The sequence below is a fragment of the Blennius ocellaris genome, assembly GCF_963422515.1.
Source record: "Blennius ocellaris genome assembly, chromosome: 7".
NCBI lineage: Eukaryota > Metazoa > Chordata > Actinopteri > Blenniiformes > Blenniidae > Blennius > Blennius ocellaris.
Window position 1 is genome coordinate 30457360 of NC_137656.1, and position 26772 is coordinate 30484131.

The 26772-nt window shown below is 44.0% G+C and overlaps 1 protein-coding gene across 1 annotated transcript in view; it reads left to right on the top strand.

The window, feature by feature from the left end:
- The window catches only part of fras1 (Fraser extracellular matrix complex subunit 1), a gene marked incomplete at its 3' end in the record, with an annotated part of 263420 nt that overhangs the window by 129041 nt on the left and 107607 nt on the right, over positions 1-26772 (top strand). The window contains exons 6-10 of the mRNA XM_080499235.1: positions 5407-5540; positions 10899-10982; positions 13427-13528; positions 24620-24811; positions 25758-25847. Coding sequence (XP_080355361.1) covers positions 5407-5540; positions 10899-10982; positions 13427-13528; positions 24620-24811; positions 25758-25847 — 602 coding nt within the window. The remainder of the gene's footprint in view (positions 1-5406; positions 5541-10898; positions 10983-13426; positions 13529-24619; positions 24812-25757; positions 25848-26772) is intronic.

The following is a 26772-nucleotide window of genomic DNA, read 5'->3' on the forward strand; positions in this document are numbered from 1 at the left end:
ATTGACAGCTCTGACCACTTCACTGTGATCCTAAGGCCGGCTTATAGGCCCCAGGTGAAACGTATTCCACCTACAGTTAAAGAAATCAGAGTTTGGCCGCAGGAGGCTATCGAAACACTGCAGGGCTGCTTTGAATGCACCCATTGGAGCATTTTTAAGGACGCAGCAACATCTGGAGACTGTATTGACCTGGAAGAAGATACAGAAGCTGTATTGGGCTATATAAGTAAGTGCACTGATGATGTGACTATGAAAAAAGCTGTGAATGTGTATGCAAACAAGAAGACATGGCTGACAGGGGATGTGAGCTCTCTGCTGCAGCATTGCAGTACCGCATTTACATCTGGGGATGCTGATGAGTACACCAGAGCAAGACACGGTGTGGTAAAAGGCATCAGGGATGCTAAGAAAGCTTTTGGGAAAAAGCTGTTGAAAGAATTTACCAACACTAAGGACACAAGGCGTTAATAGCATGGGTTTCAGGTGGCCACTGGCTATACGCCTACAGTTAGGGCCATAGACAATGATCCCTCTCTCCCTAACAACCTCAATACCTCAATAATAATAATACCTCAATAATAATTTTTTCTAGGTTTGAGGTCAACTTTGATAAAACAGCTCACACTCAGGGACAGCCCATTGACAACCAGACACTGCATTTAACACTAGACAGTGTGAAGAGGGTGTTGGGATCTCACAGGACCACAGAAAGTTTGTTCATTTGTAGGAAAAGACAATTGTCATATGTCATGATACACAGTCATGACATATGAATTCTGACCCAGGAATGTGATTGTCTTTCACACGGAGTGAGGGGGGGACCTTCTGCAGGACCTTCCTCCCCCTTTCTGCTCAAAAGACGCTTCCCCCATGTAATCAGCCAGTCACTGATTGGTTGAAGCTCTCAGGCTTTGACACCTCCGAATCCACACGTGGAACAAAAAGCCTGCGAAGCCTCCATTCTCCCTCCCGAGGAGGTGGGTTGCTGAAGAGCAGCTCAACTCACCCAGCGTTAGCACACAGCTAACACCAGAGGCCTTTACTCCTCAATTCCTCTGCTGACCCGACCACGAGGGTCAGAACTTCCCCTGATCCAGAGACCAGCACCCAGAGTCTGCTCTCCAAGGAAACCAACCGGTTCCTCCAGGACGGACCAGGGAAACGACGCCTCACAGAACTTCTTTGTGTTTTCCTCAACAAGCAGGAAAACCATCACAGACCTGAGCGACCAGCTCCTCAGTCTGGACAAAAGGAACAACCAGGAGCTACAAAGAAGGACTCCTGAAACATCAACTTCATCTTCTTCTCCTCAGCCTGCAGAACCAGCAACCACAGTTAGCAGGAGGTGCTAACTACAGGAGAAGACACCAGCTTCCCTCCAGCAGGACAACAACTGAACTCCTTCAAGGAAGTGGGAACAACAACTGGGCTTTACCTGAGATTAGTTAAACCTGATGCTATGATAGAATTGTTTAACTTTATGAAGATGTGTTGATTCTGTTACAGTGATCACGTTCTGTTGATAATGATATTAGGAGCAGTGATCAACCTGTAAACCAACGTTAGCTCTGTCATAGACACAGGGTCTGCATGCTAATCTTTGCTTTACTAACTAGTTAACTCACAATCCTACACATATCACATTAAAGACAACATCACACAGTAACTGAACACCATCTGATGACTCCTGACGTTTTACAAAACAAATCGCATTCACATAAACTCATTCTAGAAATGGTCCTCTAGCAGAGACACACCGGAAGCAGATGCTATGGCTAGCTTCTATTGTCCCTTTGCTATCAGCACATGGTGGACCCAGGACAGACTTCCTGCTCTCTGATAACCTCCATTTGGAATGTAGTTTCTTGTGATCTTGTTTTGTAGTTCCATCACACGTCTCACACACACACTCCCTCCAACTCTCTCTCTCTCTCTTTCCTCGCCACACACACACACACACACACACACACACACACACACACACACACACACACACACACACACACACACACACACACACACACACACACACACACACACAGCTGTATATAGGTAGTTAGAATCTGTGTTTTATTTGTTTTCATTGTTAATAAATATAATGTTTGGAATCATACTTGCTGTTTTATTAATGAGCACAAAGGTGAATGAAATGTCGACTCTTCTGTGTCAAGAACTCCAAAATCCTTCAATCTTTACTGTTAATTCTGGTAATTGTAATTAATTTAACTATTAATTCAAATTCCTGATTAACTGTTTAGTATATCTTATGAGACTGATAGAACTGAATTGGCTATCATTTCCTGTTAAGACAGGTGGAGCTCCGAGGTTCTGATACACATCAGATTACATTTCAATAACATTATTAATAACCATCTTTGATAATTATTAATCATTATCGATAGCCAACCAAAACATACATAGTGATCCATATGAGGTAATAAATCCCTACAAGGGTCTTCACTCAAATAAATCCACGAAAGGCGGCTGGACCTGACATCATCCCAAGCTGTGTGCTTAAAGGTTGTGCTGAGCAACTTAAGCATTTTTTACAGATATTTCTAATATGTCTCTCAGCCAGGCTAATGTTCCCACCTGTCTAAAAAGTTCCACCATTATCCCAGTTCCAAGAAGCCCAATCCATCTTCAATGAACAACTATTGTCCTGTTGCCCTGACCCCCATAGCCATGAAATGTTTCGAGCATCTGGTTATACATAAGGTCACGCCTCCCAGCAAACTTGGACCAGCTTCAGTTTGCATACAGAGAGAACTGCTCTACAGAAGATGCCCTCTCCAACCTGCTCCACTGGGTTCTGTCACACGTGGAGGACAGGAACACGTATGCCAGGATCCTGCTGCTAGACTTCACTCAGCATGTAATACCATCCTTCCTCCACAGTTCATGGAGAAGTTGTCACTGCTGGGTCTGGAGTCAGGAGTGTGCAGGTGGATTCTGGACTTTTTGACAGAGAGGAGACAGTCAGTCAGAGTTGGCAACACAACGTCTAAAACAATAACAGTGAGCACAGGCTCACTTCAAGGGTGTGTTCTGAGCCCGCTATTGTTCACACTGCTTACTCATGACTGTACTGCCACTCATGAAAACAATCATGTCATTAAGTTTGCAGACGTCACCACTGTTGTCGGCCTCATCACTGATAACAATGAGTCAGCATACAGGAAAGAGGTGGAGGTGCTCACAGCCTGGTGCACAAAACCCAATCTGGACCTCAACACCACCAAAACAAAGGAGATGATCGTCATTAGGAGGTCAGGAAAGCATCATTCTCCACTCACAATTAACAACTGTGAGGTGGAGAGGGTAGAGAGCACCAAGTTCCTGGGGATACATCTGTTGGACAACCTGACCACCAGAGACAACTCCACGGCGATGATTAAGAAGGCACAACAACATCTTCATTTCCTCTGTTGGAATTTATGGTTGGTAATTAGCATTAAAAAATACTGTAAGTAATAGATCACTGAAAGTAATCGATTACTGGAAGTAATTTAGGAAAAATTGGAATTACTAATGGAAGTAAATGGTCATTTACTCATTAGCAACTCCTAGAGTAATTGAGTCAAAAGTTAAATTATCAAAAATGTATTAATGAAAAATTATCAATTTCAATAAATGGATTATTTATCAAATAATAATGGAATTGGGGCACCACCAGCTAAACTGGAAATAGTTAATACCAAATATCAGTCTCGTTTTTCAAAAGGTTATTAAGTTAGTTAATATTCCTGTGCAAAATATAACAATCTTAAATAAAAAGGAAAGTGTGAGATTCGAGCACAGACTGTTACAAACCAGTGAATTGTCAACAATAAATACACAATAATTACCAGGAATCGATCAATTCAGCTAAAATGTGTTTATTAACAAAAATGTATTTATTCAGAAACACGGAGATTCACGTCAAACACGGAGATCTAATCTACTAAACAGCAAACAATATTTACAAAGAAAGATGATGTTTGTGTATGTGTGTGTGCGTGTGTGCGTGTGTCCATTAACTTCTATTGTTATGCAGATGACACACAAATCTATTTATCTGTGAAACATGATGATTATAACCAACTTTCTGAATTAGAAGCTTGTCTTAAAGATATAAAGGATTGGATTAGCAGTAATGTCCTGCTCCTGAACTCAGATAAAACTGAAATTATTACATATGGGCCAAAATATCTGAGAGACAAATTATCTAAAGATATAGTCACACTGGATGGTATTACTTTGACCTCCAGTACCACTGTGAGGAATCTGGAAGTTTTTTTTGACCAGGATTTGTCCTTTAACTCACACATTAAACAAATCTGCAGTACTGCCTTCTTTCACCTACGCAATAGTTCCAAAATTAGAAACATGCTAACTCAGAGTGATGCCGAAAAACTCGAAATCCACTCATTTATTTCTTGGAGAGTAGACTATTGTCTCACTCCCTATTATCAGGGTGTCCAAATAACTGCTTAAAAAGTCTTCAATTCATTCAAAATGCTGCAGCGAGACTCCTGACAAGGACCAGCATAAGACATCACATCACTCCAATACTAACCTCTCTTCATTGGCTCCCTGTTAAATCGGGAATAGAATTGAAAATTCTTCTTCTAACCTATGAAGCTCTTAACAACCATCTTATCTTAAAGAACTGTTAGTCCCGTATCTCCCAAGAAGAACACTTGGTTCTCAGAGTGCTGGCTTACCGGATGTTCCGAGGTTTTCTAAATGTAGAATGGGAGGCGGAGCCTTCAGCTCTCAAGCTCCGTCTTGTGGAACCAGATCCAGTTTCAGTTAGGGAGGCTGAAACAGTCTCTACTTTTAAGGCCAGATTCAAAACTTTTGTATTTACTAAAGCTTACAGTGAGGGCTGCTTTAAAACTCCCCTCCCGGCATCTCTCTCTACCTCTCGCTCTACCTCTTTCTCTATCTCTCTCTCTACATCTCTCTCTACCTCGCTCCCTCTCTCACTTTCTCTCTCTACACCTCTCTCTACCTGGACCATGGTCTGTTTATTGCCGATTACCTGAATCAAGGTTTGTATCTCCCCACCCGATCTATCTCTCTGTCCTCCCTCTCCTCTCCTCTCCTCTATCCCTTCACCCCAACCGGTCAACAGAATGCCGCCACCTCTGAGTCTGGTTTCTACAAAGGTTTCTTCCTGTTAGAGGGAGTTTTTCCTTTCCACAGTCGCAAATAAACCTGCTTGCTCATGTGGATCCATTGGGTTTTCCTCTTTTCTCTGTTAAAAGCACCTAGGAATGACTGTGCCATATTTATAGAGTTCAATTGAATTGAATTGTGTGTGTGTGTGTGTGTGTGTGTGTGTGTGTGTGTGTGTGTGTGTGTGTGTGTGTGTGTGTGTGTGTGTGTGTGTGTGTGTGTGTGTGTGTGTGTGTGTGTCAGAGTCTTGTTCCTGGCAGGGGGTCATTCACAGAGATGGGGAGGAGTGGAAGCCCAGCCTCTGTACCAAATGTGTCTGCAACAACGGGAAAGTCCAGTGTTCCGTGGCAGAGTGCCAGCCAGTGGCCTGCAAACCAGTCAGTACACACACACACACACACACACACACACACACACACACACACACACACACACACACACACACACACACACACACACACACACACACACACACAGTAAATACATTCCTGTATGTTGAATCCTAACGTATTTTTCTCCGTTATTTTTGTAATAATGCGGTAAGTTTTGGTATCTAATATACCTCATATGATACAAATAATAACCTAATAAAATATACCTCTCTGATCCGGTCCCTGAACGCATCACTGATCCAGTCCCTGAATGTACCACTCCTGCAGTCCCTAAACGCACCACTGATCCAGTCCCTGAACCCACAACTGATCCAGTCCCTGAATGTACCACTACTCCAGGCATTGATTCATTCCCTGAATGCACCACCTCTCCAATTCAATTAAACTTTATTTACAAAGCACTACATGCAACACAGTCAGGCCATCACATTATGTTGGAATTAGAATCTTCTGTTGCTTTCAACATATAATTAAAAAATTAGGATTAAGAAACTGTACTTCAGAAGGTGTATACTGTTCATGAAGGTATTTACCTTGATTTTTGGAAATATTTGTGTTTCCATCCATCCATCCATCCATCCAGCCATCCATCCAGCCGTCTAAGCAGGGATGCCCAGACTTCCCTCACCCCAGACACTTCCCCCAGATGTTCTGGTCGGACCCCAAGGCGTTCCCAGGCCAGCTGAGACACATAGTCCCTCCAGTGTGTCCTTGGTCTGCCCTGGAGGGACATGCCCGGAACACATCTCTGGGGTGACGTCCATCCAAAACAGATGCCCGAGCCACCTCAGCTGGCTCCTCTTTGTGTTTCTTTATATATAAAGAGTCAGACTAAAAGCAGTTCAACACATCCCATGAACAAACATTGAAAGAGAGGAGAGACGTCGCCTGGTGAGGCACAGCCGGGGCCCCACCCTGGAGCCAGGCTTGGTTGTCGGGTGCAGTGTGGATTGGGTGGCAGTTGACGGCAGGGGCGTTGACGACCCGATCCCCGGACACAAAATCTGGTTTTCAGGACATGGAACATTACTTCACTGGGGGGGAAGGCGCATGAGCTTGTGCGAGAGGTACCATCTAGATATAGTCCGGCTCACCTCCACTCACAGCTTGGACTCTGGAACCCAGCTCCTCAACAGGGGCTGGACACTTCACTTATCTGGAGTTGCCCGCAGTGTGAGGCAGCGGGCTGGCGTGGGCTTGCTTATTGCCCCACAGCTGAGCTGCCATGTGTTGGAGTTCACCCTGGTGAACGAGAGGGTTGCGTCCCTACGTTGTCTCGGCCTATGGACCAAACAGCAGTTCAAACTCCCCAACCTTCTTGGAGTCCCTCTGAGGGGTGCTGGATAGTGCTCCAACTGGGGACTCCATTGTTCTACTGGGGGACTTCAACGCCCACGTGGGCAATGACAGCAAGACTTGGAAGGGGGTGATTGGGAGGAACGGCCTCCACGATCTGAACCTGAGCGGTGTTCTGTTATTGGACTTCTGTACCAGCCACAGTTTGTCCATAACGAACACCATGTTCAAGCACAGGGGTGTCCATAAGTGCACGTGGCACCAAGACAATCTAAGCCGGAGGTCAAGGATAGACTTTGTGGTCGTACCGTCTGATCTCCGGCCACGTGTCTTGGACACTCGGGTAAAGAGAGGGGCAGAGCTGTCAACTGATCACCACCTGGTGGTGAGTTGGATGCGCTGGACCGGGAGGAGGCCGGATAGACTCGGCAGGCCCAAACGTGTTATGAGGGTCTGTTGGGAAATGCCTGGTTGAGCCCTCTGTCCGCACAGTTTTCAACTCCCACCTCTGGTGGAGCGAACCGCAGCCCGGGCCATGGTGGAGACAAAAACTCGGGTCTGGGAGGAGTTCGGAGAGGCCATGGAGGAGGACTATCAGTCGGCCCCAAGGAAATTCTGCCAAACCGTCCGATGCCTGAGGAGGGGGAAGTAGTTCTCCACCAACACTGTTTACAGTGGAGGTGGGGATGTCGTCGGGCGGTGGAAGGAATACTTCGAGGACCTTCTCAATCCCACCATCACTTCTTTCACTGAGGAATCAGAGGCTGGGTTCTCAGAGGTGGACTCGTCCATTACCCAAGCTGAAGTCACCAAGGGTGTTGTGAAGCTTCTCGGTGGCAAGGCACCAGGAGTGTATGAGATTTGCCCAGAGTTCCTTAAGTCTCTGGATGTGCAGGGACTGTCGTGGCTGACTCATCTCTGCAACATCGCGTGGCGGGCGGGGACAGTACCTCTGGACTGGCAGACCGGGGTGGTGGTCCCTCTTTTTAAGAGGGTGTGTTCAAACTCCAAGGGGATCACACTCCTCAGCCTCCCCAGGAAAGTCTATTCCAGTGTACTTAAGAGGAGGATCTGGCTGTTAGTTCAACCTCAGATCCAAAAGGAACAATGTGGTTTTCGTCCTGGTCGTGGAACACTCGACCAGCTCTATACCCTCCACCAGGTGCTCGAGGGTTCATGGGAGTTCTACCAACCAGTCCACATTTGTTTTGTGAATCTAGAGACGGCGTTGGACCACGTCCCTCGGGACATCCTGTGAGGGGTTCTCCGGGAGTATGGAGTCCGGGGCCCTTTGTTAAGGGCGGTTCGGCCCCTGTTTGCCACGAGTTTGGTTCGCATTGCCAGCAGTAAGTCGGACCTTTTCCCAGTGCAGGTTGGCCTCCGGCAGGGCTGTCCCTTGTCACCGGTTCTGCTCATTACCAAGATGGACAGAATTTCTAGGCACAGCTAAGGGCCATAGGGCAGGACTATTCAACTATATTTTTGGGAGGGCCACATTTTCAGAAAGCTAAGGACCTGGGGGCCGGACAATTCCCTGAGCTATTATTCCTGATCTCAACCTGACACAATGCTCTGCCACATTCAGTCTTTTATTTTGGTACATGGCAAAAAAGTACAAATCACTGACTTTATACACATCATACTGTTACTGTTACAGCCCCATAAACACATACTTGAAACATCTGAAAGATTATGTATGTCTTTCTTTATAATTTTGTAAATTCTGACATCTCTACTTGTAAAACAAATCCATTTCTTTCAAGCAATCCACAGAAGAGGGCAAACAGATTATCAGAATTGAAAGATTAGCTGAACTTGCCAATGGATTTCATGTCACACAGCAGCTGAAACTTTTGAGCATCTGACAACAAAAGCTGTTTATCGAACAGACTTAATACCACAGCTTTTTATTTTGTTTTTTGTTTCGTTCTGTTTTTCTCTTTTCCTTTTTTTTCTTTTTTTTTTCTTTGTTTTATGTCCTTTTGTTTTTGCTTTTGTTATAATTGTTGTGATTATTTAGGTTTTTGCTCTGTTGTTGCTCAGGCTGGTTTAATCTCATGGCAGTTGGAAAATATTTAGATCACTGTGATTACTGTATTATTAAAAAGAAAAAAAAATGTATGTAGCACTAACAAGGGTATTGTAAGTATCTCCCCACCAAGTCTTTATCTGTCTTTCCTTTCCTCTCCTCTCCTCTATCCTTTCACCCCAACTGGTCCGCAGAATGCCGCCACCTCTTGTCAGGATGTAGGCTGAGGTCCCCTTTAAGAGTGGGCGGGCCATAGGTCTGGGCGGTCCAGCACCACACCTGTGGCCACTTTGTGTGATAACCCTGCCCTATATATGTCCTGTCTGAGTGTTTGTTCAGTGTTGGTTTGTTTGTCATTAATGTCTCGTCCGTCCGGTCCAGTATGTCGGAGTTCAAGTCGGCTACACTCCTCAGGTCGAGGAGCGACCTGCGAGTCATCAGTCTGTACAGTCGTCGTTAATAAAAGACTTGTTTGAACCCAGCCTGCCTCCAGAGTCCTGCACTTGGGTCCTGTCCGTGATCCGTGACACTCTGAGTCTGGTTTCTGCAAAGGTTTCTCCCTGTTGGGGGGAGTTTTTCCTTTCCACAGTCACAAACTTGCTCATGTGGATATGTTGGGCTTTTCTATTTTCTCTATAAAAGCAAATTGGAATGACTGTAATGTATTTAAAATGTCTTTCTTTTTTTTTATTTAAAATAAATAAATAAATAAACAGAACTGATCTGCGGGCCGCTCTGACGTCATCCGCGGGCTGGAGTTGGCCCGTGGGCCGCCAGTTGAATAGGCCTGCCATAGGGGGTCCGGTTTGGGGACCAGAGGACCTCATCTCTGCTTTTTGCAGATGATGTGGTTCTATTGGCTTCATTGAACCTGGACCATCAGTGCACTGGCGCAGTTCGCAGCCAAGTGTGAAGCAGCTGGGATTAGGATTAGCATCTCTAAATCCGAGGCCATGGTTCTCAACCGGAAAATGGTGGCTTGCCCCATTCAGGTCGATGGAGTGCCCTTGTCCCAAGTGAAGGACTTCAAGTATCTTGGGGTCTTGTTCACGGTTGGGTAGAAGATGGCGCGTGAGCTTGACAGGCGGATCGGTGGAGCGTCTGCAGTTAGGCGGATGTTGTATCTGTCCGTCGTGGTGAAGAAGGAGCTGATCGAAAAGACGAAGCTCTCAATTTACCGGTCGATCTTCGTTCCAACCCTCACCTATGGTCATGAACTATGGGTCGTAACCAAAAGAACGAGACCCCGGATACAAGCGGCTGAAATGAGCTTCCTCTGTAGAGTGGCTCGGCGTCACCCTTAGAGATAGGGGAAGGAGCTCAGTCACCCTTAGAGATCGGGTGAGGAGCTCAGTCACCCTTAGAGATAGGGTGAGGAGCTCAGTCACCCTTAGAGATAGGGTGAGGAGCTCAGTCACCCTTAGAGATAGGGTGAGGAGCTCAGTCACCCTTAGAGATAGGGTGAGGAGCTCAGTCACCCTTAGAGATAGGGTGAGGAGCTCAGTCACCAGGTAGGAGCTCGGAGTAGAGCCGCTGCTCCTTCACATCAAGAGGAGTCAGCTGAGGTGGCTTGGGCATCTGTTTCGATGTCCCCCGGACGCCTCCCGAGGGAGGTGTTCTGGGTATGTCCCTCCGGTAGGAGGCCTCGGGGCAGACCTGAGACAAGCTGGAGGGACTATGTCTCTCGGCTGGCCTGGGAACACCTTGGGCTCCACCGGAAGAGCTGGAGGAAGAGTCTGGGGCGAGGGAAGTCTGTGCAACTCTGCTTGGACTGCTGCCTCCAGGACCCGTCCTGGATAAGCGTCAGAAAATGGATGGATGGATGGATGAATATCTATAAAGCAATCAAAACATTAAAGTTGTTCGAAGGTGTGCAGCTAGTGAGTAAAGCGAAACAGTGAAAACTGATAATGATAGTATCTGATTCATGGTAAAGTGACAGTTTTCAAATGTCAGGCTGACTAATTCTGGGGTCACAACTCCAGTCCAACTGTGCAATATTTCCTGTCTCTCCACAGAATGAGAATCTGGTGATCCAGACCGGCCACTGCTGTCCTCAGTGTGTATCCAACCCCTGTGTGTCTGTGGGAAAGCAGTACCAGGTAGGCATCTGTCCGTCCATCCGTCCGTCTGTCCATTCGTCCGTCTATCTGTACATCTTGGAGTTGACAAAGTAAAAAGAGGCTCTTGGTGACACAGAACAGCAGTATGACCTGTGTGACACTCTTAACCCTCTGGGGCCGGTGGACGCACTATTGCGTTCTCGTCACATGACCGTTTGAAAAGGCAGTAGCGTCACAGCACAGCGTCATCTGGTCCAGTGTTTCAATCCGTGTCGAAAGTGCAGATATAAAACTACAAGCTCGTTTTTAAATGATGTTGATAGCCCAAAGAAAAGCGGAGATATGAGGAAAACTGTGTCCGTGTTTTTCCGCGACATTTTAGTGCGTCAGGTGCAGAAGACCGGTCAGGAGTGAAAGTGAAAGTAACTGAGCAGCAAAAAAAATCAACACTCGTAATGAGCCAGTATACCTTTCACTCATTGGTTGAGAAGAAGAGCCCATGTCCAATCAAAAGTTTCCATAGTGGGAGGTGTCATTTTGTTTTGTTCACCCGTGTAAAAGTAACAGAGAGACGGAGACGGTGAGAGTGAGGTGAGATTTATATCAGAGAAAAAGCGACTATAATCATGATTTGACCATGTAGTGAGTGTGTAGTTAGTGTGTAGTGAGTGTGTAGTAAGTGAGATTAGAGTGTTTTTTAGTTTCAAGTGAACTCTTTTTTTCCCCATCAAAACAATGACGCGCCTTATGAACGTCAATCAGGCGCTCCGACTTTTATTTTTTTTTGAAGGAGCAGAGCATCGAGTCTGACACTGAGTTTGAGAGTGATTCTGATGACAATATTGAAGACTTCAGCTTATTTTTGTTAGAGAGGAGACAGGTGTCCCCCAGACCAGGAGACGTGTCCCCCACCCCTGTCCTCATCATTCCAGCTCCACCACAACAGCCAAAGGCTAACATTTTTAAATTGCCTGCAGGAACACAAGAAAAGGAAAGACACTCCATGGAAATGCCATGTGTGATGTGCCCCTCTGTGTTGTGTTGGACACAATCTGTTTTTTTGAGTGGCACAAATCATTTGTCTTCACCTGACATTATATGTGTGAGCTTTTGTAAATAGTTTTACAAAAACGCCTGAGGCAGTGCTTCTATTTCACTGTAAATATGTATATAACTGTTTTTTCAGTCCTGTTTTGATACATTTTAGTTAATTATAGTTTAGATTTACTTTACAAGTAAACATAATGATTCGTTAACCATGTCTGTGAATTTTATAGTCAATAAATCTGTTTTTACCACCCGAATTTGTAATTTTATGGTGTTTTTAGATCCACCGTTTTAATACAGTATGCCAAAGTGATGAAAATACTTCAGAAATGCATTTATGAGGTTGTCCTGAACAAAATGACACCAAAAAAGGCGCAAGGTTTAAGAATTATATATCTGAGATATAAAGGAAAAATCAATTGTAGTGAAAAACGGCACAAAATGCTTCGTTAAGGGTTAAGGCCGATTCATCCTCCACAAGAACATGAACAAATTTCTGCAGTCTGGGGTCCCACTGAACAAAATGACATCACAAAATTGTTTGGCAGCAGCATCCGTCTAGGCCAAACTCCACTGCTGATGCTTACACGCACACACACACACTGTGGGTCCTGTGGGTTTTTATTTTGAAAAAACAGAGCTTTGTCTTTGGTGAACCCGTACGTACTATGATAGAATATTTGAAGTAGCTTAAAATCCATGCTCAGAGAAGCTTTTCTCACTTTTCAACAGGACAGAACAATAAGCTCTGACAAGTCAGATCAGCTGCTTTCAAACCTCCAGAATGTACCAATTTATTGAGGAGGGGAAGCTGTATTACATTTTATTTTGCAACTGGAAGTGTTTGAATAGTGGATGTTATAATGTATTTATTGGTGTTCGTATTTTTGTATCTACTATCAGTGGTTTAATGGTTTTAATTGACGGAACATTTTAAGAACTGCAGATGGCTGAGGGCCCACTGCAGTGATATGACTGTAGTGAGAGTGAGTGGTTGGTGGTGGTCAGAGGGTGACTAGTGAGAGAGTGAGTCATTGGTGATGGTCAGAGGTGAATGTAGTGAGAGACTGAGTTCGAGTTGATTCAATACATTTATGCATATTGAGAACGTCACATAACCTGATTAATTGTACCTCAAGCAGGAGGTGCCTGAGTACTTTCATGCAAATGTGTACACAGGTTCATTTCAACTTTTTGCTTTAGAGGATTGATGTTGACATTGACTGTCATTAGCTTTACACTCACACATCCCATTCACCCATTCAATTGGAATCACATCAGTTCAGAGTGAGTGTGTGTGTGTGTGTGTGTGTGTGTGTGTGTGTGTGTGTGTGTGTGTGTGTGTGTGTGTGTGTGTGTGTGTGTGTGTGTGTGTGTGTGTGTGTTTGTATGATATGGAGATGTCTAAATGTGTCCCTTTGTGTGTGTCTGGGCAGCATGGAGAACAGTGGCAGAAGAATGCCTGCACCACATGTGTGTGTGACCGGGGTCAATCGAAATGCCACACACACACCTGCCCCCCCATCAACTGTGACAAGGTAGGTAACATCACCACACACACACACACACACACACACACACACACACACACACACACACACACACGCACACACACACGCACACACACGCACACACACACACGCACACACACGCACACACACGCACACACACACACACACGCACACACACGCACACACACACACACACGCACACACACACACACACACACACACCCACGCACACACACACACACACACGCACACACACGCACACACACACACACACACACACACACGCACACACACACACACACACACACACACACACACACACGCGCACACACACACACACACGCACACACACGCACACACACACACACACACGCACACACACACACACACACACACGCACGCACACACACTGGCATTCCATCATTCCATTCCATACAGTATTCACCTCATACACTTGGCTTTGAATTGAAAAAGGGTTGAATGGGCAGAAATGTCACCATGAATGAGTACATTGAAATGTCTTCTGCTCTGTTAAAGAGCACACACACTCACACTCTTTAATATCATTAATGCATTTTTGAATACCGTCCTCTAACCTATTGTAATACCGTAACTAACCAGGGCAAACTGCAGAGACCGAAATCTCTGGAATTGTCACCCTATCTCTAAAGTCCTTCACAAACTGTAAAATAAGACTCAAAGCACACTCTCTCTTTCATGCTTGAGCTAATTATACTTGTGTGCTCTTCCTAATACTGGTGGTCCAGTATTGGTCCGTCATCATTTCCCATGTTCACTAAATGATACAGCCAAGCCATGTTTTGGAAATGGAAATGTGAAAATCATAAATGTGGTATATTCTGTCTGAACCTGTCATTGCCCGATGTCATGTTTTCAGCTTTCACATAGTATATAATTATGTTGAGGGAGTGAATTTAAAAATATGGTCTCGTTAAATGTCGTTTAATGAGTGGCATGTCTGGCTTGACCTCATATCTGTGTTTCTTAAAGCAATTCAAATACATATCTTAACCTTGTTCTTGAAATCTGTACATCTGCAGAGGTCTCTGTGACCGTATTTATTATTCTTTGTTGAGCTTTGTGTGAAACATATCCACACAGTTTGTTGCTATTTGAATTGTGGCCTGAAGCTGCAGACCAAACAGTACTCTGCTATTATACACGAGCGATATTACATATGTCCACAACCCCAGGAGACCCAAGATGATCTCCTGCTGCAGTGTCACTAGGGTCCGTCCACACCAGAAACCAGTTCACCTAAACCAGATTTTTCTGGCCACCATGAGGTGGTTTTAGAAGAGAAAACAGGTTATTTTGAACACGGGTCCCAGAGTGGGGAAATTCTAAAACCCCGGCTTGGGCCGTCCACACCCTGGGGGGTTGGATGGCAAAGTCAGCAGAGATGATCATCTGTGGAAAAAAGATGAGGTAATCAACCCCTCTCCCCCCACATCGCGGTCCGTGATGTCATCAAATAACCACAACAATCAGGGACTACAAGCTCCGGTGGATCTGCAGAAGCTACTGATGCTAGCAGCAGGAGGAGCAGGGCCATAGACCTATAGAACTAGAATTATATACAGATTTATGAGCAGGAGTCTACTTCTAAATTTATATGTGCGCTGTGTCTTGTTCTGTGTTTTGGGTGTATTTGATTAGTCATAGCACCCCCAGAGGCCTGACATGTGTACTACATGCCCTGAAGCCTTGTGTTGAGCCGAGTTCATAGTGATGTTTGGACAGAATTCCTTTTGAGAACCTTAGGGAGAAAGAAGATCATTTTAGCTTGTGTGGATGTGGCCAAAATCATGCAACAAACTTCTGTTTCCTTCTGTTTCTTTCTTTTTGATTCAATGGCTGTTGGCTTTTGATTCAGCCCTGACTGTATCAATTACTGATGCCGAAAGCCCCTTCTTCACTCACCTGTAGAGGTTTATATTTCATACCTGTTTTACACTGACAAGCTTTTAGATGCAGGGTGCCTATTGATATTCGTTGACGGGCAGCAGAGCAGCAGCAGAGCAGTAGCATCAAACAAAAGCGGTTTTGTTTGCGTTGATCTTTCTTACAGAATAATTTTTTATGTTTCCCTTACACCCATTTTAAAGCTGATCTTAGAAACAGACAATAAGGATTTTTCTGGATTCATCAGATCTTTCTGGACTCATTGTATCAGACTTGGGGGTGCAGAGCCTTTGCCCGAACAGGCAGGAGGTGAGGTTGCAAACAGGTTCCCTCATCTTCAGTTCTGTATCCCCTACCATTTCTTTCCTTTTCTACAATTTTTCTTTTCTTTATTATTTTCTTTGCTACTGTAAGGCACATTCCAAATAAACCATGCCTTCTGAGGATTATATTTCACTCCAAAATGCTAATAAGATGATCACTGACCTTAAAGATGATATTCGACAGCTCTCCAGAGAGCTGGAGAAGAAGGATGCCATGTTGTCGAGCTCTATGGAAGTAGCCGCAGACCAGTCCAAACAGCTCGCCTCGTTCAACACTACCACCATTCAGAACCTTCAGGACACAGTTGGTGGGATCCTGCTCCCTGTCCTCGCTCTTCTTCCTCCTGCTCGGCCCCCAGGCACCATGGTCAGAGGTGGTAATCTGTGGTCAAAAGGGACACTCCGGTGCAGCGGCCTCACCTCCGGGACTTAGCTTGTCTAACTTTTACACTCCACTGGCCGGTGATGTCCCAGTTCACCCAGCTGATGCTCCTGCTGCTGCTGCTGCTGCTCCGGCAGCTTCCCGCCTGGATCTCCCTCCTCCTGCTCCCGCAACATCGGCATATCGTCGGAGAGTAACAGTGCAGGAGAGGCCTCCCTCTCCACTGGACAGCCAGACCAGCGACCCTCTTCTCATGAGAAGACCACCGCTTCTCGTCGTAGACTCCTGCAGGAAGCCGTGATGAGACACCGCTCCACTGCCGTTGCCGGCACCGCTTCACCACTGCTGCTGAACCAGCCTGCTCAGTCATCCCTCATCTTCATCCACCACCTGCTCCTCATCCTCTCTTCTCTCCAACAACATTATTAATAGGAGATTCCATCACCAGAAACATCTGCTTCTTCAATGCAATCACACATTGTCTTCCTGGTGCAATGGTTCTGATCATCCTCGGTAAGATTCCGGAGCTTTTACATGCACTTCCACCATCCGTCCACTGAGTTATTGTCCATGTAGATACTGCGCTCTTTATCCTTCTCTTGTGGGCCCCTCTTGCCTGGGGGTGGGGGGGTCTTCTCTGCACTCTCCATCTGGTGCCTTTCGGGTTGGGGCGTGGCTCTCCAGGGTGGTTTGTCGGGGCCTCCCCGGGTCCAGGGGGCTGCCGTGTGCCGGGGTGGCAGCGTCTGGCCCTGGAGGCCTCGGGCCCTGGAGGCCTGGGGCCCTGGGGTGGTACTACAGGCCTCCCCACAACAGTTCCAATCACACCCAGTACACACACACTTCCACTCCTCATTGATGAGATTTGCTGCTGATATTTCTTTTTTTACGCTATTGTTCTTTCAATTATCAAAATCATATTTTTGTTCTTTGTTTTGTGTCATTTTGTTTTTGCTTTTGTTATCATTGTTGTTTTGCTTCTTGTTTTGTTGTTGTTGTTGTTTGTTGGTTTTTTTTGCCTACCTGCTAATTTATACTCTTGCTAGAAAATGATGTTACTGTCTCGATAGAGCTGCTCAGGCTGGTTTAATCTAGAAAATCATGTTACTGTCTAAATAGTATTGCTCAGGCTGATTTAATCTCATAACAGTTGGAAAATATTTGGATCAGTGTGATTGCTGTAAAAAAAGTTTGATTACTGTAAAAAAAAAAAAAAAAATATATATATGTAGGTGTATCTCCCCACCCAGTCTATCTCTCTGTCTCTCCTCTCCTCTCCTCTCCTCTCCTCTCCTCTCCTCTCCTCTCCTCTCCTCTCCTCTATCCTCTCACCCCAACCGGTCTGCAGAATGCCGCCACCTCTGAGTCTGGTTTCTACAAAGGTTTCTCCCTGTTGGAGGGAGTTTTTTCTTTCCACAGTCGCAAATAAACCTGCTTGCTCATGTGGATATGTTGGGCTTTTCTATTTTCTCTGTAAAAGCACATAGGAATGACTGTATTGTATTTAAAAAAACAAAAAAAACAAAAACAAAGAACGACGGCTTTAAATGAGATGAGCCCGACTGCTGACATCACACTGTGAAAGCTGTGCTCACACCAGCAGTGAAACTGACCTGGAATTTTATAGAGAATTATGGTAATCAATTAGCATTAGAAATGCTTGGCATCACTAAGTCATATTGCTAACTGAAATTATGTTACTTTTCTATGTGTGCGCTGTAGCCCTCAGGCAGGGCTGAATTACTCAGCAGGGCTTAATTAACACGCTGTGGATGAGAAATGTCTCACTACAGATTTAGTGAGGCAAACTACTCCTGCTGCTGCTGCTGCTCACTGGATTTCGCCGCGTTGTAATTTTAACACGTCAGAGGACGAGATGTGAGCTTCTGAAGCAGGAAGACGTTCACTGGATACACATGACTAAACAACATGGCCACGTATGTCCTGCCGTTCTTCGTCGCCCCTCAGAGTGACTGGACTTCCTACTAATTTCTTAGTTCGACGCAAATCTGAATGCAGGTTTCAAGGTCATCTGGAGGCCTTCAGGGTACAATTAGAGCCACGGAGAAGCTCCGCACCTCATGTTCATGCTTCACTCTATTTTTAATTTGTATATGACACGATTCATAAAATGTTAAGTTTAAAAACACAAACAAAAAAACACCAAATATTATAGAAATAAATTTTAATTGCTCATCCAGGATTACTTCACTACACAAGGCTTTGTACTGCAGACCGGCCTCAGCCTGTTCCTCCTGCCTCAAGTCCAGTACTAAAGGGCCTGTTCCTGCTCCTTCATGGCCAGTACTGAAAGGCCTGTTCCTGCTCCTCCATGTTCAGTACTAAAGGGCCTGTTCCTGCTCCTTCATGGCCAGTACTGAAAGGCCTGTTCCTGCTCCTCCATGTTCAGTACTAAAGGGCCTGTTCCTGCTCCTTCATGGCCAGTACTGAAAGGCCTGTTCCTGTTCCTCCATGTTCAGTACTGAAAGGCCTGTTCCTGCTCCTCCATGTCCAGTACTGATGGCAGGTCAACTCGGCCAGTAAACAGGTCCATGTTCACCTGAACCCACTTTGCTGCACGTCTGCAGTCACCAACAATCCTTGATTCACACATTTCTTCTGGAAAATACAGACAGAAAAATGGTCTTTCCAATGCTGCATCAATAGTATTTGACCAACAGAGACTGTGAAAAAAGACTCCTCTTCCACTGTCGTCTCCCCACCTGGTGGAGTGACATCCAATCTGAAAGAAACAGTGCACTGCTCTTCTTAAAACATACATAGACACATATTTCAATATTCAAACACAAGCAAGACACTATTAGGTTTTTTAATGAGTCCACACTGACATTATAGTCATTTCAAGAATAATTAATTGTTGGCTTCAAAACCTTACAGACATGTGAACTCAACATTGTGTGAAAGAACAAGACAACAAAACAAAACAGCACAAGACAACACAACCTATGTAAAGTTAATATTTTTGATGCACATTTGATAATGTTTATCGAAAACGGTGCATGTCACAGGGAGCATCATTACTTACAGAGAGCAGGGAGTGAGCAGATTTCCACACAGGAACCACAATGGCAGCTTTGACTGTAGCATTGCTCTAATATAAAGGAATATTTCAAATGAAAACAGTGAAAATGCTTTAGAATTAGAATTTTAGTGAAACTCAGTAGCACATCTGTACTTACGTGTAAAGTTTTGAGTGTGTAGCAGACTGTTGGTTGTTGCCATATTGGCACGTCACAGAGATCAACCGCAGATATGCTTTCCCCCTATGGAATACAGGGCAAATATAAACACATACCCATATAAAATATAAATTAAAATAAAAGAGAAAATTAAAAGCAGCCACTTTTATCAATCGCTACTGGATTAATTAATTGTGCCTGCCTCTGTAAGAGGCGTCGCACAATTATTACAATCCTGGGAAGGCGCCGTTTTTTTAAATTATTATTATTCTGCCGCAATTTACGGAACCCTACTAGTCCCACACCGTTTGGCGTACACAGACAATGATATATCGAAACGTGCGCAATTATCGGGATCGGTGCGGATCTATTCAGATTTTGGATATCGCAAACGGTTTACGAACAAAACGTAAAAAACGGGGAAAATTTCTCTCATAGACTTGAATGCGATTCCGGAAACAACATTCACACAAAATCACACTTTTTCCCCGCCACATCACGTCGCCAAATTTTCAGCTACATCGCATCGCATGCTAACAAGTTTGTTCAAATGAGCTGAAATTTGGAGGGTGGTCTCGTGGTAGCGCTGCGATCGAGAATCACTAGCTAATGACATGGTTTCCACGTACTTAAATCGCGCATAGCTGTTAGCATCTCATGCTAAGAAGTTGGTTCAAATGAGCTGAAATTTGGAGGGTGGCCTCGTGGTGGCGCTGCGATCGACAATCACTAGCTAATTACATGGTTTCCACGTTTTTTAATCACAGGTGTTAGCATCGCATGCTAACACGTTTGTTTAAATGAGCTGAAATTTGGAGGGTGGCCTCGTGATGGCGCTGCGATCGAGAATTACTAGCTGACCACATGGTTTCCACGTACTTAAATCGCTGTTAGCTGTTAGCATCGCATGCTAACAAGTTTGTTCAAATGAGCTGAAATTTGGAGGGTGGCCTCGTGGTGCCGCTGCAATCGAGAATCACTAGCTAATTACATGGTTTCCACGTTTTTTAATCACAGGTGTTAGCATCGCATGCTAACACGTTTGTTTAAATGAGCTGAAATTTGGAGGGTGGCCTCGTGATGGCGCTGCGATCGAGAATTACTAGCTGACCACATGGTTTCCACGTACTTAAATCACTGTTAGCTGTTAGCATCGCATGCTAACAAGTTTGTTCAAATGAGCTGAAATTTGGAGGGTGGTCTCGTGGTGGCGCTGCGATCGAGAATAACTAGCTAATGACATGGTTTCCACGTATTTTTGACTCCGCCGCGGCCTCGCTCGGCAGCAGGGTGGCAGGCACAATAAAAATTTCCGCGGGAATTTTCTAGTGTTACTCCTGCATTTCATATATGTTAATTTATTTACTACAACTGATTAAGGTTCACCTATTTTTAACAACTTTAGATACTAATATAAACTAGAAAATTCCCACGGAAATTTTATTTCCTAGTAATTCTCGATCGCAGCGCCATCACGAGGCCACCCTCCAAATCTCTTGTCTCTCTGAGACAAAAGTGTCCCCTCGCACAAGGCCTGTAGCTACATTTTGATGTATAATATGTTGAGAAAGACGAAGAAATGTGGCCGTGGCGACGAGAGAAAAACTTTTTTTTTTTTGTAAAACGGGAGTTTCTCACCCTCTAGCCGAAATCTCCCCCTCTAACTTTTCCAATACACACCCATACAAAACTGGAAAAAGGAGGGAAAAGTTGATGACATTTGAAGGCTCACAGTTTAAAATTGGTGAAACTTTAGAAAAATCCGAGGACATATCTGAATAGAGGACAAGTGCGGTAAGTTGAGAGTCTGTAGAGTAAGTTGGAGTCTGTAGCTGAGAATTTGGCGACGTGATGTGGCGTGGAAAAAGTGTGATTTTGTGTGAATTTGTTTCCGGAATCGCATTCAAGTCTATGAGAGAAATTTTCGCCGTTTTTTACGTGTTGTTCGGAAACCATTTGCGATATCCATAATGTAAATGGATGCACAGGATTCACGATAATTGGGCACGTTTTGATATATCACTGTGTACGTCCTCCAAACGGTGTGGGACTACTAGGCCGGCAAACTTTGTGGGAAGAATAAAAATAATTTAAAAAAACGGCGCTTTCCCAGGATTGTAATAATTGTGCGACGCCTCTTACAGAGGCAGGCACAATTAATTACAGTAATGCATCACGTTGCTTTACATTATATGTTGATACTTTGGCTGTCCTGTGAGAACCACGCTTCTCTAAAACGTTCATAAGCTGTGTTTTCTACTTCATTGCAATGCATTAGCTACTTTATGAAGGGTTTATTGCTTGTTGTACTTTTTACAAACTGTTTCACCCATCGGATATACAAAGTTGCTTTACGTTATGTACTAAAAAAAGGGAAACCTTGGGTGCTTTATTGATAGCCACCGTTAGCATTACTGAGTTTTAAAATGACATGTAACCTAAACCACTGGTGTAACACGCTGATATTATCATCATCAATATATGTTATATAAACGGCGAGCACACGTAAGAAACCATACATTCATGACCTTTTCGGGAAATTTCAACCGCTATGTAGCCTGCACCTGCGCATTCAGGTTAGATGTGTCGTCATTTCCTGATGGACTGTAACAGTGGTTTGGCCCAGGAACCAGGAGACAGACTGTTACAGTGGTTTGGTCCAGGAACCAGGAGACGGACTGTTACAGTGGTTTGGTCCAGGAACCAGGAGATGGACTGTAACAGTGGTTTGGCCCAGGAACCAGGAGACGGACTGTAACAGTGGTTTGGCCCAGGAACCAGGAGACAGACTGTTACAGTGGTTTGGTCCAGGAACCAGGAGACGGACTATATTCATCAGTTTAGTCCATCGCGCCATCTCGTCTGTCCTGAACCTTGGATTCAGACCAAAGAGGCAGAAAACATTGTGTCTCGTCGTCGCTCTATTGGTGTTTTTTCATGTCCGGAGCCCCAGAGTGGCTAGAGAGAAAATAATAATAATAATAATAATAAGGTGATTGAGTTTGGGGCTTATTTTTCAACATTTGACGCATTACATAGTGAATTTCTGCTCCTTTCATTTTATTTCTGGACGTGTCTGAATCAAATGCTTCAACATCTGGAGGAATGGAGGTGTAGAATGATAGAATGCAGCTCTGTAGTTGTTTCCATGGCAACCTACGTAAACGCACGCTGACTAAATTTGTCTTTTACATGAAGCCATTAAAAGGCTCATTTTATGGCTAAAAAATCCAACAGTTCGATTAGAGCCACGGCTCCGGGATTGCGGATTAAATTATCTCATCCCCTCACATAATTAACTTGAGGGAGTGAATTATTATCTCATAATTATGATTTTTTTCTCTATAACCTCTCCGGGGCTCCGTGGTCGCTGTAGATTTCAGAAAGCAGGTTTAGCCTTTCTTCTGCCTCGTATGTAGCGATAACTCCAGAGATAACTCTGCTCCCAGCTGATGACACATCGGCCCCCCTCTGGTCCAGCAATAATGTGGGGCCGGCTTGGCACCAGTTTAGCCCCTGATAGTTCCGGGGCTTTGGCGGTGGAAAGACAAAGAACTGGTGCTAAATCTGGCCCTGGACCAGAACTGAAACCTGGTTCTTTCTGGAAGAAAAATCCCTTGAGAGGCACGAAGGCGAGGCGCCTGAATTATGTCTGCCGTAAGCAAGGCATTGTAAAGATGTTAGTTCCTCATCAGAATTACACCCAGTCCAAAGTCAAAGTAACTTTATTGATACTGGTAGTTAGTTTTTTTTGTGCAGCAGAGAGGGCATCTGATGGTACATACAGATACAGATATATTTAAAATGCAGGACAGTAAAAGACAGTAGGGTCACAGATATAGACGAGCACTCACAGACTCACTGACAGGATTAAAGAGTGAATGAATCAATAAATCAATAAATAGGAGAAGCCACCTAAATACCATTATGACAACTTGTTGATAAAGTTAAAAAAGGAACAAGAAATAGATACAAATCTGGCCAAAATTCATTACTAAACAAGACCCAAGCGTAAGGTGCTCTCAAGATTGATTTAAAAAGAAATGGCAACAGGAAACAAGCTGCTCCTGTAGTGACTCGTCTTCAGTTTTGGAGCTTTAAATCTCTGTCTCGATGGTAGGCTGCTGAGCTGTTGCTTCTTCAGGCGCAGCCGAACTCCTCTTTTCCTACCTTTTCTACCTCGTACAGCTCGTGGTAGATCCTTGATCCTTCTGAATAACAACTGGTAGTCGTAGGATGACATCCGTCACCTGAGTGCTTGCATGGTTAATTTGCAGCAACTTGTCCCGAGAGTTGACATGACATGTCATTCCTGGGGTGACATCGCCCACAGGTAGAAAGTTCAATAAAATCCACAACAAGGCAAGATCAGAGAAATCCATGTCAGGTTGGCTTTAGTTGAGTGCTCATATCTGCTGTGCAGTCACTGAGTTTATATAAAATACATTTAACATTTAGAAACAGATATTAAAAGAACGATCAGAGACACCAAACGTCTTGCTGCCTGTCACTTCGTGTGCATTCGCCCAAATTATGGTGTCAATGGCCACGAATCTCTGTTTACTTCAGACCATGCAGTCATGTTCACACTCTATTTAGACAAAATCTGTTGTGAAAGCCAATTCTTGCTTTTTATGTGCCTGAAATATAGAAACTCAGTGCTCAGGTGCCCTCAGATCAGGTTATCTTCATTACCTTAACAAGCTCTTTTCCTCTGATACACATGGCTTGTTGTCCACATCTGGTCAACATCTGACTCTCAATAAATTATATATATCAGTAAAACAACAGAACACATTTTATTACAACAGAGTCCCACACTATCTGGACGTGTGGGACTCTATCACTACCCCTAACTCAAACTGGCCTTTCTGATGAGTTTGAGGAGCCTGCTGCCTTCACATGCAACAGCAAAAAGGATCTCGCTCACCACCTTCAGCATAGTGTGGCACATGTCAGAAATAGAGGCAGCTTTGGCCCTTCTTGTAAAGGGTTCTTAACCCAGTCAAGTTTATTGTCTATATAAACCCCAAGTATTTAGAGTCCACCATAATGTCTGGCCTCCTGGATGCTTCCTCAGGTCCACCACCAGCTCCTCGGTCTTTGTCACATTGAGCTGCAGAAGGTTTTGCTCACACCAGTTGTCAGAAAGTTGTCCTTGGTTACTGTACGGCCTCATCACACTCACTAATACATGCAACTACTGCAGTCTTCAGAGAGCTTGTGGGGATATTCTGCATATACAGCTATTAGCTGCTTTGCTCAACCAGAGCAATATCTTCTGTTTCAGGGTCAGATCAGAGTGCAGCGAGCTGGGCGGTGCTGTGACGACTGCGTTGCCGCCAAAGGAAGCTGTTTGTACCAAAGTGTCGTGCGTTACCATGGAGACTTGTGGAACAGCACAGACTGCGAATTCTGCACCTGCACCCGGGGCCAGGTAGTCTGTCACAGGACCCAGTGTGCACGAGTGGAATGTCTCCAGGTGAGAGGAACAAGAAACAAGAGGGCAAACTGGGGATGACAAACTTCAGGTTTTCATTCACTTTGTTAATGGAAAGAAGTTATTTGAGCCAAGGTGACTCTTTTGTTTCCAAGTTGTTTCAAGGCTGTAAACACATGAACTGTAACACAGAATGCAATAAGCACAATTTTCAATCGTGGGTCTGAGGCTGCTGAAGGATCCTTAGCAGTAAAGTCTACCATAAGATGTGGCCCTTTGCAGGATTATGTTATCAAACTGTGCTTTGATCAAAAGTGTTTCTTATTTCTTATAGTCATATAGTGTTAAGTAAATTCGTACTTTAATAATAATAATTAATATAAAGTACAAATTTACTTAACATATAGTCAATTTATTGTAGTCATAATGGAACAGCAGCTTCCCGAAAATACATCTTTTGATTATATGATAATATTTCAGTTTAAGTCTCAGTTGAGTGAAAACAAGCTGCGAGTTTGTATGACTTAATAATAAGAATAAGAATAAGAATAAGAATTAGAATAAGAATAACGATAATTTGAAAACACAAGTATATAACACATTCATAGTAGGTTTTAAGAAGGGATTTAAAATGTGTGTGTGTGTGTGGGGGGGGAGAAGTGCTGTTGTTCCTGACTGTTACTTGAATCTCACACTGACTCATGTTTTATCTTTGTGCTCATTTAACAGACTTATTTCCCTTTTTAAAACAAAGTGCAGATATTGTGAACAACAGTAAATCTATGGAGATATTATTCACTTAATTTGATTGTTTCTATCATAGTGGGCCATGCACATCACTGAGTGTATGTGAGTTTTCATGTTGAATGTTTGAAATCTGTCCCTCCAGGGTTGTTAATGAGCATAATGACATGCAACCTGTCATTTGCTGTGCTTTCTTTCATTTAGTAGCTCAACTGTATGAAACATGTATTTACTTTGTGTGCAGGGCTCGCGGCTCGTGTCTCTGCCAGGGAAGTGCTGCCCAGAGTGTTCCTCCACCAAACCTTCCTGTGTGTATGAGGGCAAAGCCTTTCAGGTGCAGAGTTTAAAGCTTTCACTCACTGCATGCTCCCACTCACACCTGAGAAACACAAAAGATATGAACTATTAGAAAGAAACAGAAATTAGTCTCAATACACAAACAGCTCATTACAACAACATTAAAAAGAGGATAAATAGACAAATACAAATCCCTCACAGGGACAAAATACTTCAAGCCTTTAAGCTGTTCTCTTTTCTTTATACTATAGAATAGAATAGAATAGAATAGAATAGAATAGAATAGAATAGAATAAAATAGAATAGAATAAAATAGAATAGAAATGGTTTATTAATCCCAGAGAGAAATTCTTTTGAAGTATTGCTCAACACAGAACGGATCACACAGAATACATAGAAAAGAAAGTTAGATATCAATAAGATGGGATAACACCTAAATAAGTAATAATAACTATTAATATGTACAAAGCTTTACAGTGACCAAAATAAACCCAGAAAGGATGAAATTCACAGATCACACAAAAAACATTATTTACAGCAAGGAGTTACAGTACATACAAATGCAGATAATTTCTTGTCGATTATTCAAACATTAGTCCTGTAAAACTTGAAGCGGTAGGGGGTAGATGGGCGTTGGAGGAAGCTTAAACACTTATCCTTTATAAGTTCCTTTGAAGCAACTCAGCTTCCAGTGTTGAATTTAAGCAATCACAAAAGAAAATGGCTGCGTGCAAGAAAATCAAAACACAGTGTTAAAGACACATTTAAAACCAAACCAACTGCGCCCCGCAGACCCAAAACCACCCCAACAACTGCCTTCGTCTTCACACAGGAACAACATAGTATATGACAAGTGGTAAGTTGTACATTACACAGCAGAATCTGGCTGCTGTATTAAATCTGCTGAAATAAAATCCAACAAACACAACATGTTTCATAAATGTCAAATATTGTTTGCTTTT